We start from the raw sequence: 17792 nt of genomic DNA, 5'->3' as shown, positions 1-17792 counted from the left end.
GTGCAGGGCCTCCGAGATGCCCCGGGCGCCGGCGTGGGTCTGCCGCCAGAGCCCGGGCCCCTTCATTTCAGAGATATTTCTAAAAGGAACCTGTGCTTCTTTTCCCGTGGCTGCTGGACGTCACCCACTCCCGTGCGAGCTTACAGGTGCGGATGAGGCGTCTGCAGCACGGATCTGAGCAGGAAGACGAGAGGAACAACAGCCACTTGTATTCTGACAGTTTTAGGTCAGTTGTGTGAAGGGAGGTCAGGCTGAAATGGACAAGCAGGGAAATGACGACGCTCCAGAGCTGACTGCTGTCCATACACAGTATATTTTAAAAATGTTTTTATTGAATATTAAACAGTTACAAGTACTGTTAGACATTTAGCCAAAGCACAATTACAGGTTAAATATAATCATAAAGATGTCTTAAATAGAAACCCACCATGCAGGCAGGTGACGTTCCTTGATGCCCTCGTTTGGAAAGTAGAGGGCAAGGAAAAAAGGTCTTCTGTTTCACGGGAAAGACAGTGAAGACTAGAAGAATTTACATGCTGTAAGCGATTTCCCATGACCAAATCGATAGGGTTGCCAGATTTAGTAAAATAAAACAAAGCAAAAAGCCAGGATGCTCAGTTAAGTTTGAATTTCAGATAATGAGAAACTTTTTTTTTTTTTACTGTATATATGTGCCAAATAGTGCATGAAACATATTTAAGCTAAAAAATTATTTACCTCAAATTCAAATGTAACTGGGTGCCTCGTATTTCATCTGGCAATCCTGCAAACGGACAAACGCAAAAAAGCAAAGCGAGGGGACTGGAACCCCCTGCCACTGGTGGGTCACAGAGAGACTAAAAATAAAAACAACACCAATAACGAACCAAGGCGTCACTACAATGGTTACTCACACAGACCAACATCACAATGGGAACATATGATCACTACTCCAAATGCTGTTGCCAGGAAACACTCTTAGATTTCCTCAAAGCTGGTTTTGTAAATGTTGAGAAACCTTGTTGATAAAAGTACCTTTATAGTTTGTAGCTATCAAAGACAAATACCACTACCACTAAGACCGGTGATGTTGAAACAATGGAAGCAGAAGCAGGTATTGTATGCACATGAAGAGCTTAAATATTTTGTGTAATCACTACAATGGTTACAGGGTCAAGGTCATCCTCTAGGTCTAGGCTATTAGCCTCCAAGAGTTTGGTTCCGCTTGTACTGCTGCGTGTTCTCGCTCCTCATCCTGAACCTTGGGAGGGGCATGGGAGCGTGAGAGACACCCCACTACCAGAGTTTTCCTGTGTTTCTCTGCAAACACTCTCAATCAACAAAGGGCTTTCAGGGCTGCCTGAGGAAATGCACAAACACATGAAAAAGTAGCAAAACAATCTGAATTGTGGCGCATGAGAAGTCTGGGTGAGTGTGACAATGTAACGCGGGAAAGAAAACACGAACGAAGGAGGAGCCCAAATGCGACACCCCTGCGGCGTGACTGTTACTTCAAAGGAGGCGGGACCTCTGGCGGATGTAGAAAATGGGTCGCACGGCGAGCGGCTTTGGTCTCATGGGGTATAAAAGCTGGAGCTTCCTACTGCCCTTCACTCAGAACCATGGCTTATAATTAAAAATGATGAGAAAACAGCTTGGGGAACGCTCAGGCTCCACGTGGTATCACTTCATGAGATGCTGCTGTGTCCCCCTCCGCCGCTCCCTGCCCCCCCCCCCCCCCCCGCCCCCAAATGCTAAGTTTTGAAATCCTGCTAGCACTTCTTTAAACCAGAATATCTGGTCGCCGAGGAATTTCAGGCATCGAGAAATCAGGGGGGATTGATTAGATCCAGTCTGTGGCATGTAAGGGAGCATCGGTTGTGAAATACGTACCCTCATCAAATCAGCTTTATGGGTGTGACATACACGAGACATGCCCGACTGACACCTTTCAAACACTGAGAAATGGAATTCTAACTTCTTTATTAGGCTATAAAAGGTTAAAAAGTTTCTGCCACAGTTAAGGCTTTTTCTTAAGAAGAAACGTTTAATTGTCTATTAATTTCAGAATGCACAAGGTATCTGAAGACGCCTCACTTTCCAGGGCGGTTTTTCAAAAAAAGCATTTCCTGTTCAGGTGCGAGATGTGTCCAACCAAAGCTCAAATATTATCTTCACAATTACCTTCTTTTCCTTTTTCCGTCACTGACTGACACTGAACAAGTTTGAGTTTAGTCTTTAAATGAATTTCTGACACATGAAACCCTATCTTAAGGTCGGCTTGGAGTGTTCCCCGCGTGACCGGAGTCCATAGCTCTGTAGGAGACAACTGCCCAGCGAAAAACACAGCAAGAAGGCGGCTTATCCCACACCCTCGTACAAGCGGGCTCTGGCCACACTGGAGGCAAGGTGCCCGAGGACACACCCACTTCTTTTCTCAAGGCTCTTTACAGGATTCCAGAGCGCGCACGTTGAGAAAGGGGGGGGGGGGGGCGAGCAGTGGCCAATAACCCCGTGCACTTGGCAGGTGGGCTGAAATAAAGAAGAACCCAGGCAACTTCGTGCATTCTACTGCTGCCCTTCCAGGGCACAGTGAAGCGCTATTTTTTGTATAAAGGCTACAATAATAGAATACTAATCTATATTACTTTATTTGCCACGTTCAGGCATTTCTCTCTCTACATCAACGCACTTTGCTATTTTGAGAGCAAAGGGAAATTAATCTAGCCGCTGATGTCAAGCTCCAGGAGCACAAGGATGCTGTCATGAAAACATCCTAATATTACTTATGTTACTGAAAAGCTAGAAATCCCGAATTCCAAGAAGGAAAGGGTAAGGAAGAATCCTGGTTGCACTGCTATTATTTTGCATAGAAGTAAAACTGGTTTCCATGCTGTCATTTGTTAACCGATTGGCAGGATCTTCGGAGCGGAGCACAGGAGGCCGCATACCGGATCTGGTCGGGGTATGCAAACAGAAGCACAGTCTCCTTCTGCAAGACTCAAGATGAAGAAGGGAGGAAGATGAGTGGGGTCACAGGTAACTATTGGAGCTACTCAATTCCAGACTAGCAACCTGAGGAAAAGGGAAGAAGGCCAAGTGCAAGGAGAGAGTGTCCAGAGCACTTAACTTACGAGTTAAGAACCCAGCCGGCAATACCCAGTAAACTGGAAGCATCAGGTCTAGAAGATTTGACTTTAGAACTGCAGTCAGGCTGGTGGAGGTGTGCAGATTCTCTCTTCCATTTGGTTTGGGAAAACAGAAGGGCCATTTCAGGGGAGGCCACACTGAAGTCCTCAACTTGCTAGCGCTCCTACAGAAGTGCGTATACAAAAAAGTAAATGGATTTCGGCCTAAGTTAACGCCATGCTTTTATATTCCAAAGGGGTTTTCACACTGCTATGGATGGAAGTCCCAAACGTAACCAACTGGTACTAGCTTGTGGGCACTCATGATGACCTTTGGTTTTCAAGTTTTGAAAAGATGTATTTGGCTCCTGTGAAATATCAACGAACCCATTCTCTTGGCAGATGAATAATACATACACATTCTTTCGACAACTACTATGCACTTGGATCATTACAAGACAAGAAGCACTGCAAATGTCCTCCTTACACAAGTACCTTTACTCGGCACACGGAACATCAGATACGGAACATCGGCGGGTTAGATACTGAACCACAGGTGGACTTCTCAAGTGTAAGGCTGAAGTTTAACACATCCATTAATCTAGTTAGTATGATGGAAACAACATATAACCACAGTTGAGCAGTGGCTTATCTTTTTAATAAAGCTATAAAGCTTTTGAGATCTATACCATATTAACCCTTTTACTGAACTAAAAATCACAGCTGTGTTTACCATTTTAAACTATTTCTAAGTGGGGAGGCAAGTATTATACACTTTCACAGCTACTGAAAACAATACAGATGCCATTCCTTCAACCCATTGTTACACACGGCAAAAAAGAAAGGAAAGGAGGAAAAAGGCCTTCTTAACAAATATTAAACTCTGAAGCTTCGTATGGAATTCTAGTGCTATTACACAGGTAGCCAAGACACGAACACCCAGCTTGGGTCACTAAAACTTCAATAGAAGCAACAACTGAGGCTAATTCTTGATTTCATTTTGAGGACCCATGCAAGATTCTGCTATAAAACTCAAACTAGTTCCCGATGCCTAGTTCTAGCACTGGACTCAAGCCAAAAAGAAAGCTAAGTGTATACTTTAAGAGCCTATTCTAGAATTTTTGCATGTAACCATTTTATTTTCCTTTAGGAGAGTAAATGAGGTCACAGCTTAATCAGCCTGTATTAAAAAATAAACCGGTTTTCAGAAATTGAAGTTGAAACGGCAAGTTTGTTGTCACACTGTTTCTCCTTTTTTTTCCTAACCACATTTATGTTACTTTTGCTTCAAAGCTGAGAAGATGCACAGCGTGTCAAAGTAAGTGAGTTAACGCAGTCAATTCGATATTCAGTTCGGGTGAAAAGGGCGAGTGTAAAAACTGGAATGGGTAATCTTTTACGAGCGTTGATGTGCACCGGGCAAATATTGATTAAAACATGCAAAACAAAGTAGTAACTTCCTGCAGAAACAGTATAGTATTTCTCCACCTTCATTTATAAAAATAACCGAAAAGAGCTTTGGTTTCAGTTTTTGTTCTCCTTGTCTGTTAAGAAGTTTGAAGAAACGGTTCGGAAACGTAGTGCAGGGACCTCTATAAACTATCTGAAGCACCTCACTCAAAATAAGCCCCAATCTGGAGTAAACACAAAAGTCCCTGCACATCTATCTACTAAAGACGATGTGAACTTTAGCTTTTTGAACTGGAGAAACCATGAAGATTTTTGTGACTCTAATAGAGTACAATAATTCCACTCAATTTGGAAATAAGGCAGCTAATTTCGGGGGTGACTCTTCCGGCGGTCCGGATTAGGCGAAGAGAAGTACTTTTTCTTGGAGGAGGCCCTGCGAGCCTTTCCTACGACGGTATCCTGCAATCACGTGCTCCTCCCACGCGTCAGTGGGGCCCCCCACACCGTCCCGTGGTGTTTCCTGAGCTCCGAGACACATCACCCCCCACCCCCCTTCCCCGGCTGCGCTCTTCGGAGGTCTCCGCACCAGGCGCCCTCCCAACACCTCGAAGGCTGGAACGGGAAGAGCAGGGGCCCACAGCAGCTTCCACTTTTCTGAGCTAGCGAGCTCCTAAATCAGTCTGACCTGTGTGCCTTTCCCTTGTAAGACTGGCCAAGTCATAAAAGGAAACTAAAACCTGATGTTTTTCCTTCCCCACCCGATTTACAATGATACAAAGTACAGATACAAAATAGATCAGAGTGAAAAAAAAAGGGGGAAACTAAGTCTTGCTCAGCCAGAAGCTCATGTTGCATTGCTAATGATTTTAGTCAGTGTGACTTTGTGCAAAATATCCTCGAGAAGGCTCTGGCTCATTTTCAAAGTAAACAAAAACACATACCAAAAAAAAAAAAAAAAAAAAAAACCAAAAAAAAAAAAAAAAAAAAAAGGAAAAGGAAAAAAAAATGATGCATGTTTATAAAACATTTAAAATGAGCCTGACATAGGTATTTGTTGCATACACGTGCCATATATAACAAAGCAAACGTAGTGTGTAAATTGTGAAATTTGGGAAAGTATGTTTTGTTTTTCCATTTCCAAGCCCAGATCAAAGCAATCTTGTTTTAGAAATGGACAATTGCAATGCAAATGAGCCTGAGATATGTTAAAAGGCCGCCCCTGTAAACATTTCCTCAAAGGGAACAGTAGCAGTTGAGTATTTATCAGTTACTCATACTATATTCATCACTATAGCAATGCTTTATAAAAGACAAACAGCTTATTTCTAGGCTGTCAGGGATTTACGGAATATTGATTTTGTTGGAAACAATCCACTGTAATCCAGTCCCAAGTTTAAATCCGATCTGGCTTTTCCCTGGGGGCCTTCACTAGGTCTTCTGCTCCGCGGCTGTGGCGGTTTGCGAAGGAGCTTCTGGCTTCATGATCTGGTATGTGATGAGATACTCTGGGTAGGCCTGCAAAGGACCAGAAGAAAACAAATCACTCCTTTGGCAGGTAAAATATTAAGTGGATGTCTCAGAGGCTGTTGATCATCATTAATATTCTATACATACCCAAAGCCTGCAAAGACCAGCCAATCAACAGGTGTCTAAACCTGCCCCCCTCCCCCGCCCCAAACATACACGATCTACCTGTATCTTGTACATAAATGTATCTAGACCCTATAATCGAGAGAATGGTTTTAATGTTATTTCTACTTTGAGTACTTTAAAGTGCTGCATTCACCTGTCATGCACATGGCATTAATGGGAAAGCTAAGGCAGGAGATAATCTCTCTCACCTCATCTAACGTGGTGCTGTCACACAGCATGTGTTTAAGAAGTTTGTTAAATGAAAAAGTAATTTGGCTGAACCGATTTCAAACTAATTTCAAATTAATTAATGACAAATAGAACCTGCTGAACTAGAAGCAGGAAGAATGAGGCTTGTGGAGTCACCAGTAATGTAGAGGCAACAGTTTGGAGATAATGTTTAAAAGGTGACTAATGAAAGGTAACATAATGGTTCAGATTTAGGCCCTCCACCCCATATAGTCTCTTTTGTCTCTTTTTCTTGCAGTACATAAAATGAAAGGCTCAGGATCTGGAATGGAAGGAGTACTTCTTAGGGGAAGTTGTTACAAACCTTCACCAGACAACTGAGTGGGGGGCAAAACCCCCTTGTAGTATGTGTACTACATAGGAGTTCTTCAACCCTAAATATAATGACACAGCTGGATGCAGTATTTCAGAGAGGTCTGGGCCTGCAAACTACTACTCTTTGGTGAGGTAAATGTTTCGGGGCCCAAAAATAATTTGCTGAATGCTGACTTATAAATTACTTGTATACAGATATGGAATAATATAAAAAAAAGATAAAAAAAAACTGGACTTTCAAAAAGATACATGACCATCTATGTTCATTGCAGCATTATTTACAGTAGCCAAGACAGAAGCAACTTAAGCATCCATCGTGTGTGTGTGTGTGTGTGTGTGTGTGTGTGTAATGGAATATGACTCAGCCATTGAAAAAAATGAGATCTTGCCATTAGTGACAATATGGATGGCCTCAGAGGGTATTTCCGGAGTGAAGTAAGTCAGGCAGAGAAAGACAAATACCACATGCTTTCACTTATATGGAATCTAAAAAACAAAACAAAACAAACACAAGAAAATGCTAGCAAACCAAGTCCAACAATACATTATAAAAGTCATTCACCACAATCAAGTGGGATTCATTCCTGGGTTGCAAGGGTATTAATATTCACAAATCAATCAGTGTGATCCATCACACTAATAAGAGAAAGGGTAGGAACCATATAATCATTTCGATAGATGCAGAAAAAGCATTTGATAGAATACAACATCCATTTATGATAAAATCCCTCAACAAAGTAGGTTTAGAGGGAATATACAGCAACATAAAAAAGGCCAGACATGAAAAGCCCACAGCTGATATCATCCCCAATGGGGAAAAACTGAGAGCTTTCCCCATACGATCAGGAACAAGACAAGGATATCTGCTCTTTCCACTTTTATTCAACACAGTACTGGAAGTCCTAGCCACAGCAATCAGACAACACAAAGAAATCAGAGGCATCTAATTGGCAATGAACAAGTAAAACTTCCACTATTTGCAGATGACATTATTATGCTACATTCTGTACTAATCTATATTTAGAAAACCCTAAAGACTCCACCCCAAACTGCTAGGATTGATAAATGAATTCAGTAAAGTTGCAGGATATAAAATCAATGTACAGAAATCTGTTGCATTTCTATACTCCAATAATGAAGCAGCAGAAAGAGAAATTAAGAAAACAGTCCCATTTATAATTGCACCAAAAATAATAAGATCCCTAGGAATCCAGCTTGTAACCAAAGAGGTGAAAGACCTGTATTCTGAAATCTATGAAATGCTGGTAAAAGAAACTGAAGACAAAAAGAAATGGAAAGACATTCCATGCTCATGGATAGGAAGAACAAATATTGTTAAAATGTCTATCCTACCCCAAAGCAATCTACACATTTAATGCAATCCTTATCAAAATATCACCAACATTTTTCACAGAACTAGAACAAACAATCCTAGCATTTGTATGGAACCACAAAAGACCCTGAATAGTCAAAGCAATCTTGAAAAAGCAAAGCAAAGCTGGAGGCATCACAGACTTCAAGCTATATTACAAAGCTGTAGTAACCAAAACACTATGCTACCAGCACAAAACCAGACATACCGATCAGTGGAACAGAACAGAAAACCCAGAAATAAAGCCACAATTATATGGTCAATTAATCTTCAACAAAGCAGGAAAGAATATCCAATGGGAAAAAGGTAGTCTCTTCAGTAAACAGTATTGGGAAAACTAGACAGTAACATGCAAAAAAATGAAACTGAACCACTTTCTTATACCATACACAAAAATAAAATTCAAAATGGATTAACGACCTAAATGTGAGACCTGAAATCATAAAAATCTTAGAAGGGAGCACAGGCAATAATTTTTCTGACATTGGCCATAGCAATTTTTTTCTAGATATGTCCCCTGAGGCAAGGGAAACAAAGGCAAAAATGAACTGCTGGGACTAAGAAGTTTCTGCACAGTGAAGAAACAATCAACCTATGGAATGGGAGAAGCTATTTGCAAATGACATAGCTGATAAAGGGTCAGTATTCAAAATACATAAGAAACATGCAACTCAACACCCCAAAACCAAATAATCCAATTTAAAAAATAGGCAAAAGACATGAACAGACATTTGTCCAAAGAAGAGACATCCAGATGGCCAACAGACATGTGAAAAGATGTTCATTATCACTTATCATCAGGGAAATGCAAATAAAAACTATTTGCAAACTATATGCAACTATATGCAAAACTATATGCAAAACTATAATGAGATATCACCTTGTACCTGTCAGAATGGCTAGGATCAAGAACATAAGAAACAACAGGTGTTGGCGAGGCTGTGGAGAAAAAGGAACCGTCATGCACTGTTGGTGGGAATGCAAACTGGTGCAGCCACTGTGGAAGACAGTATGGAGGTTCCTCAAAAAATTAAAAAAAAGTACTATGCTATGATCTAGCAATCACACTACTGGGCATTTATCCAAAGAACACAAAACAGTAATTCAAAGGGATATATGTACCCCTATGTTTACAACAGTATTATTTACAATAGCCAAGATAGGGAAACAGCCCAAGTGTCTATTGGCTGATGAACGGATAAACAAGAAGTGGTGTATGCATACACGATGGAATGTTACTCGGCCATAAAAAAGAATAAAAGCTTGCCATTTGCAACGACACGGATGGGACTTGAGAGCATAATGCTAAAATGAAATAAGTCATTCAGAGAAAGACAGATACCATAGGATTTCACTCGTATGTGGAACTTAAGAAACAAAACGAATGAGCAAAGGGAAAAAAAGAGAGAGGCAAACCAAGAAACAGACCCTTAACTATAGAGAACTGATGGTTACAGAGGGGCAGTGGTTGGGGGGATGGGCGAAATAGGTGACGGGGATTAAGGAGAGCACTTGTCGTGATGAGTACTGGGTGTTGTATGGAAATGCTGAGTCACTATACTGTACACCTGAAACTAATATTATGCTGTATGTTAATTGACATTTAGATAAAAACTTAAACAAAAAACCCTGAAACAAACGAATGAACAAACAAACCAACCCAGCCTCACAAATGCAGAGAACAAATTGGTGGTTGCCAGATGGGAAGGAGGTGAGGGGATGGGAGAAACAGGTGACAGGCATTAAGAGGTACAAAATTCTAGTTATTTAAGTAAGTTGTGGGGGTGAAAAGTGCAGCATAGAGAATACAGTGGATAAACCAGAAAAAAACCTGCACTGTTGAATATTTAAAATGCAGAAATAAACATGCGATTGACTGACTGGATTATTTCTAATTTCACATCTGATTTTTAGGAGGCAGAAACTGTTACAGGTCTTTGCCTCTACTTTCCTCATCTCTACAGGGGAACGGTAATAATACTAAGATTTTTGTAAGCATTAAATGCAAAGATCTTAGAATAGGTTTGGCCGACTAAGAATTTGGTATGTGTAAATTGTCACTATTAACATTATTATCATGATTTATTAAAGACATAAGGATAAACACTTAAAAAAAGACCCCTCCTGAGGGGGTCTCAGCAAGAATAAAAAGAATAAAAAATGTAAATGTGTCTTTAAAAGTTATAACTGTGTACATGTGTAAGAAAACACTATCACTCATAATATGTTTCCCAAAATTCTAGTCTGCTCTGATTTGATGTAAAAACAGCAATGGTTTCTATCTTCTTAGTACTTCTAGTTGGAATAACACAATTAACAATCTTCATCTCTCCTGACTTTCCAATCTGAAGCTTCAATAACTAAAGAGTTTGTAGTCTTATTTTATTATGATTTGAACACTGCTTAATTCTTGAAATGGTATTTTAGTCAACTAGTTACTAAAACAGGCTAGGTCAGCTAGTCTCCTAATTCTAGAGTTTGAATAAAACTCTAGGAATCAAAAAACTCTAGGAAAGCTCAAATACCGCTGGAGAAATGGACAAACTGCCCAGCCAACTAGATGGTTAAATGGTCAAGAAAAGTATTTATTCACCACCAATATACATGTATTGAGCATCTCTATGTATAAAGTACTCTGCGGTGAGATAAGGTCCTTTGCTGTCAAGAAGCTTCCAGTCTTGCTTGGGAAGGTAAGTCAGACCCAGAAAAAGAAGGATTCAAAAACAACCCACACTGGCATGTGCCCAGTGTCAAAAATGAGTGTGAAGCACACTCCTACTTCTTTTTGTCCCAGTGAAATTTAGTATCTACCATACCTTGTGTGACACATTCGTTTTGCTTGCAGAAAAGCTGCTGAAGCAAAGGAGTTGGTAATGCTAGTGTTTACATTTTGGTGGTGCACTATTTAAGGAGATCCCTCTCACATGTAAATTTTAGTCAGGCAGATTCTAAGACTCCAGTGGTATGAATGATTAAGGGCCCTGGTTCCTAGTGGTTAGGCTACTGCACTGTTTGTGTGTACAGGTTGATTACAGACATTCAAGTCCAGAGGGATTTAAGACAAGGGAATTATTTAACCGCAGGAGCAGAAGGGCGCAGGATCAACCACCGAGTGTTACTTCCTGTCAAGTCACTTTATATCCATGCTGGTTATAAAAGCATGGCATTTTTTTTTTTTTTTTTAAGTTCCTGTAAGAAAAAATTCAACAACCACTTTGGTAACTGACTTTCAGGAACTGACTTCCAGGAAGTCCTAACTGACTTTCAGGAACCATTCCTTAACCCAGATCCCTACTGTTATATAAACTCAAATGCTTTCAGTTTATTCTTCACAGGGATGAAGAAGAATCATGGTCTCTTGAATAACTATATATTTGAAAATCATGCTATAAATTATTGTACAATTTTCTACTTTCCAGGTTAAATAACTACATTGTTCGTGTCATTTCAGTAAAATAAAGGCTAAATCTCTGTAGCAGCCAATGGCCAGAGAATACCTCTCCTTTATGTCTAATTTAATGTGATGCTTAAAGTACAACATACAAAAATACTCCTGACATTTTGAGTCCAGCCATATACTAAAATCAGAACCACTTTTCTTCCAAGCATAATTTTGAACATATCTTTTCAATTCTAAAGAAAGAAACCATCTCACCAATGATGAATGATACTCCTTAAATCAACCCTCTGAATAAAACATTTGTGTGTTCTTGAAAGTGTTAGTACTAAGGGTGAAGGATGATTTAAGGTATAACAAAGAGAAATGAAATAAAGTTACCAACGGAAAACTTCACCCAAACTTTAGGAGAAATGCCAAAATGGAAACGGAAAATGACTCAATTACTAGACAATACACTTAACAATATCCACGCGGGCAAGTATGCCTTGAAATAAAACAACTATTACCTGCGTTTCATTGTTGAAGGGACTTTTTTCTTTCAGATAGACTTGGACTACATCATTCTCTAAAATTCTTTTAGCAACAGATTGTAAACAAGTTATCAAGCCAAATTACTCAGGAAATGATGATTGATCAGCAAATATCAGAAACGTAAACCTATTATTTTTGAAGTAGCCCTTATTATTTCTTTACACCCAAATATGAAATACATTATTCTTACCATAGGTAACTTTCTTGAAAAGTGTATGGTGAAGACCACTGAAATCACCTATAATCTCAATACCCTTAAGTTTTGGGGTTGACTCCATTTAACATAAATCACGTAAATGTATTTTTTTAAACTCACAGGCATATAAATATACTAACACCTATTTAATCATTCTTCTTGTTGAATATTTAGGCAATTTAAATTTTTCATTACGGTAATCAAGACAGTGATGAACATCCTTATATGGTTTTGTGGGCTTGTGTTTTTTTGGTGGTGGTCATCATTGATTATATTGAATACAAATTTCTAGAAGTAGAATTACTAGATCAAAGTGAAAGTATTTTCTCTCTGCTTTACACAGAAAATTTTGACAAATTTGTTCTTTGGCAGTTTTTAAACTTTTTATTTGGAAACAAATGCAAACTTACATATTAAATTGAAAAAATTAAAATGTCACCAAAACACCTGTACACCCATTACCCATATCCATAAAATAAGCTTTTATTTACCCCTTTGCCTTGTCATGTACACTCTCATGTACACTCTCCCCAACCTCTCCCCAACCTCTCATGTACACTCTCCCCAACCTCTAGGGAGGTACTAGGGAGACAGACAGACACACCCATATTTTCTTTGAACCATTTGAGAGTAAGTTCTACATATCATCATAATTCTTTACCCTAAATATGCCAGTATCTATTTCCTAAGAATAGGGATACTCTCTTACATAAGCACAGGATCAACAGTATAATTTTATGCTAATACTTTAATACCTATCCTTCATATTCCAATGGTCTTGGTTAAATTTTTTAAAAAGTTTAATTTATTTTTGAGAGAGTGTGATAGAGTGGGGGAGGGGTAGAGAGAGAGAGGGAGGGGGAGAGAGAATCCCAAGCAGGCTCTGCACCATCAATGCAGAGACCAACACAGGGCTCAAACTCAAGAACCGTGAGATCCTGACCTGAGCCAAGAGATCAAGAGTCACATGCTGAACCAACTGAGCCATCTAGGCACCCCATCAGTGGATTTAATGATGCTGTTTCTCTTCCAATACCAGGTCCAACTTGGGGGAAAGACCTTACGTTAGTTGTCCTATCTCTTGGGTTTCATTTAATCTGGAAAGTTTTTTTTTTTTATTAAAAAAAATTTTTTTTAAGTGTTTATTTATTTTTGAGAGAAGGAGAGAGAGACAGAGCGTGAGCAGGGGAGGAGCAGAGAGAGAGGGAGACACAGAATCCGAAGCAGGCTCCAGGCTCTGAGCTGTCAGCACAGAGCCCGACAGGGGGGCTTGAACCCACGAACTGTGAGATCATGACCTGAGTCAAAGTTGAACCTTTAACTGACTGAGCCACCCAAGCCCCCCTAATCTGGAAAGTTTCTAAAGCCTTTCTCTTTTATCATATTTACATTTCTAAAGAATCTAATCTTCCCACATTTTAATAGAAACTTTATTTCTTTATTTTGAGACAGAGAGCACACACCATGAGCAGGGGCGGGGCATAGACAGAGGGAGAGAATCCCAAGCAGGCTGCGTGCTATCAGCACACAGAGCCTAATGTGGGGCTCAGTCTCCCATACTGCGAGATCATGATGTGAGCCAAAATCAAGAGTTGGACAGTTAACTGAAAGAGCCACCCAGGTGCTCCATTCCCATATTTTTTTTACTAGAACATTCCTCATTTTGATTAGACCAGGGTTATGCATTCTTGGCTAGAATACTGCATAGAGGATGTGCCCTTCTCAGAATATACCTGGAGGCCCACTCTATTTCTGTCTGTCCCTCATTAGTGATGTTAATTTCGATCATCTGGTCAAGGTGTTGGCCCCCTTTCTCCAATGTATCAATACTGTTTGCTTCTCCTTTGTAGTTAATGAGAACACCATGCAAATATCATTTTTCTTATCAAAATTATCTCCTAGATTTAGCATCCACTTATGATTCTTGCCACAGTGGTCTCAAGATGATGACTTTTCAAATCCTCCCTCCACATGTCCTCATCTGCCCTTGGCTTTCTACTGTAAGCAAAACCTTCTTTGTCCCTTCATTTATTTACTTACCTATTTGTTATCAGTATAGAGTCATGAATTCCTATTTTTCCCAGTGGCTTAAAATTTATTACTGTACTTATTTTGGTATTCCAACTGTTCCAGATTTGGCCAGTGGGAGCCCCTTCAGGCTGGCCCTGTGTCCTTGTGACATGCCCTCACCACTTCATTCCTTTCTGGCATAACAGGATGGTCCAGGCTCACTTGTTCCTATTCTGCTTCAGCCCTGGAATTAGCTGCTTCTCCAGAGACGCCGGGTTCCTTTAAGTGGGGAATGGTATTAGAGACCAAGGTCTAGGTCTGAGTATGTTCACCGCTATTGGGGTTTTCTTGTTTTCAGCAGACAGTGCTAAGAAATATATGTGAATATATGCTCATATACATACATATGCTTACATATACTCTTACCCACATACCTACACATAACATGGATTTACCAGTGCACATACATACATTAGAAACAATGAGTTCCTATCGATACCTCCAATTTCAGTCCATCTTTGCATTTTTTATGTCCCTTCTTCCACCATGAGAATCCCAGGTCCCAAATCAAACATCAACACATTTACTCATTTGTTCAATCCTACAATGCACCTAAAGGCATTTCATCGCTTTGCCCATATCCCCACCATCAACATGTCTACTAAATGGAGTTCAGGATTTGTGGCCCATGACTGATGGCATACAATACTGTTCTCATATGTTACTTGTACTTAATTTCTCCTTTCTCCATTTTGTTTTTCCTCTTCTCCATCAGAGTAGTTAAGGTATCCATTTGGAATTCAATGAAGTTCAGACAAACTGATCTTTGTTTTTAGACAAATCGGTAGGCATTTAGCAGTACTGTGAGAGTTAGGGACTTGGTTGAAAAATGACAGGAAGTTTTCCTGCTTTGTTGACAATTTTACTTTGGAGCCTTGGGCAGTCGGCAGAATTTAATGTAGCTTTACAACTCACAAAACTATTGTTCTATGTTAAGTGCCATGATCAGAAATATAGAGATTCAACTCATGTGACCAGCCTATGGCAAGGACATCCATCAGGAAAATTCTTTAGGGGCACCTGGGTGACTCAGTCGGTTAAGCGTCTGACTCTTGGCTTCAGCTCGAGTCACGATCTCATGGTGGTGGGATCGAGTCCCGTGTAGTGCTCTGCGCTGAGCATGAGTGTGAGGCTTGTTTGGAATTCTCTCTCTCTCCCTCTTTCTCTGTCCGTTCCCCCTCCCAAATTAAAAAAAAAAGTAGTAAAAATTCTAAAATAAATACAATATATATTTTTTTTTTTAAAAAGGAAAATTCTCTAAACAGAAGCTGGTCTTAGCTCTCCTCGCACCGACATTTTAGCGACTCAGTTATGCTTATCTAACGAATACCATACCTGTTCACCTCTGTAGATGACATATTCAGCATATGCCAGCCCGTTCACACTTGGTCTCCCGATCACTGAGTGATGTCCTGGAGGGGCATGAGCCATTTTCATGGTGCTGAATTGCAGAAAGGATTTGCCAAGGGTCACTCTACAGAAAAGCATTTGTCTAAAGAAGAAAAGGAAAGAAAGGAAAGTGATGCTTTGAAGGAGGCACTCAATCTTAGAGTGATAAAATTGTTATATTTGTTGATTTTATAAAAACTATTTCACACAAGGCAAGCTAGTTTAAAATGTCACTTTCAAATATAAGTAGGAATGGGATGGGAGGTGATAACTGATTTACTATAAACAGTCAGCAGGCTCAATAGTTAGTTACACAACCAATGACAGCAAATCTCTGGTGAGTTCTGACTAGTGGGACAAGAGAAATACTAGCAAAAACTGAGTTCTAAGAGGATGAAAAGGAGGAAACTGAAGCAAATAAACAGAGGGCAGATGCATCTGAAATTAAGCCTGGGTTTACTCATTATGAAGAAGTAAAAACAAGGATGAAATAAATAGTAAAAGTGGATCATATACAAAACTACTTAGCTTAAATGTACGGCTAGGAATCCTCCTACTTGGGAGAAACACCAATTGGGGTAGATGTTAAATATTACAGAGAACACGAAAGGTTGACTGGGAAGAAGGTGTACTATATAAACTAGGGGTTGAGACGCTACGGCCTATGGGCTAAATCTAGTCGGCCACCTGTTTTTGTAAATAAAGTTTTATTGGAACACAGCCGCACATTTATTTACATGTCATCTGTGGCTGCTTTTGCACTACAAGGGCAGAGGGGAGTCACTGTGACAGGGATCATATGGCCCGTGAAGCCGAAAGTATTTATTACGTGGCCCTTTAAAATAAACGTTTGCGAACCTTTAATATACACTATCAACACTTCAGTCAGTGAGATTGGTCACACTGTTAAATGTGTAAAACAGTATTCAGTCAAATGGTTTGTTTTTAGTTACACAGTCTGATCTCTGCATTATAACCAACCAGAGATATCATTTTGAGCCCAAACTGTGCCAGACCCAGTCTAACTGGGTCCTGCCTGGGTTTGCTTTTTCAGCACGATGTTACTGATGACCCTGTGGGGTGCTGGCTCAGTACCGGCTGCATCTCCCGCAGGTCCCAGAGGAAAAGGTTTGGCTCTGTATTAGAGGGAGATGTTTGAGCCCCATTTCACATTATGGCGGCACTTGGGGGTCACTGGACCTTGCCCGCCCACTGCCATGGCTATTCTCAGTCCTTAGGTCACACAGAGCTTGACCTGACAGGCCCCCACCTCCTGGCTTCTGCTTCCTGCCCCAGAGCTGTGGAGGCAGGAGAAAACGCAGGACCGGCCCACGAAGTGGTGGGCTGCAGACGGACAGGTGGAGGGTACTGGCTTCTGCTTGCTCACTCGCCAGCTTTGCGTGTTGTGCCGCATTCTGCAGACGCAACAGCCCCAGACACGGGGATACCGATGTCCCGTGGGGCAACTAGTGACAGTGCCAGACAAGGGCCAGCAGACAAATTCCTCTGTATCCTCCCATGATGTCCTATTCTGAGATGCAGGAGTTCACACAGCCTCTCTGACGACGTCTCGCGGACTCAGCAACCACTTGCTCGTTATGAAACAGGCCAACTCACTGATGCATCATCTCACGGTCTTTGCTCTGCCTCCTTCTCCACCTCACTTCCTCGTGTGCCCTCGTTCCTGCCTCCCTGGTATCGCACTTGCCAAGAAAGCGTTAGTACATCAGCTTTTGCTTCAGGCTCTGTTTTCTAGGAAATCCTGGCTAAGACGTAAACCTATGTGTCTAGTTGTCATGGGCAACTGCTCATCTAGGCTCATTTTTATTGTTTATTTAGGATAGGTTTGCAGCAGCAGAGAGTTTTTGCATGTTACGTATCCCTGGGAATTTTTGTGTATTATTAACCATGGCGGCTTTAATAGAAAGACGGTTTTTTTCTGGACATACCGGATCCATCCTAGAACTGCTGACGGCTATAATTTTTTCATAAAGTAATGGAGGGCAGGAAGTTTTAAAGTCAAAAACTCTATGTATTTCAAGGCTATCTGGGTCTTTTTGAGCTTTCCTCTGAATTACAAGATCTCTAACTAACCTGGCTTTCCATCTGGTTAAAGAAAAA

At 40.6% G+C, this 17792-nt stretch overlaps 1 protein-coding gene across 2 annotated transcripts in view; it reads right to left on the bottom strand.

Moving 5' to 3' along the window:
- Positions 1-1945: 1945 nt before the first annotated feature.
- TNKS (tankyrase) overlaps positions 1946-17792 on the bottom strand; it is a 214348-nt gene continuing 198501 nt past the window's right edge. For both annotated transcript variants that reach the window (XM_011281425.4, XM_023252430.2), the window contains exons 26-27: positions 15618-15774; positions 1946-6032 (exon numbers count right to left, since the gene is read on the bottom strand). In XM_011281425.4, coding sequence (XP_011279727.2) covers positions 5946-6032; positions 15618-15774 — 244 coding nt within the window. In that variant the 3' untranslated portion in view covers positions 1946-5945. The remainder of the gene's footprint in view (positions 6033-15617; positions 15775-17792) is intronic.

Source organism: Felis catus, chromosome B1 (assembly GCF_018350175.1).
Source record: "Felis catus isolate Fca126 chromosome B1, F.catus_Fca126_mat1.0, whole genome shotgun sequence".
Lineage (NCBI taxonomy): Eukaryota > Metazoa > Chordata > Mammalia > Carnivora > Felidae > Felis > Felis catus.
Note: the sequence above shows the minus strand (reverse complement) of the source record. Positions and strands in the feature narration are given on the sequence as shown.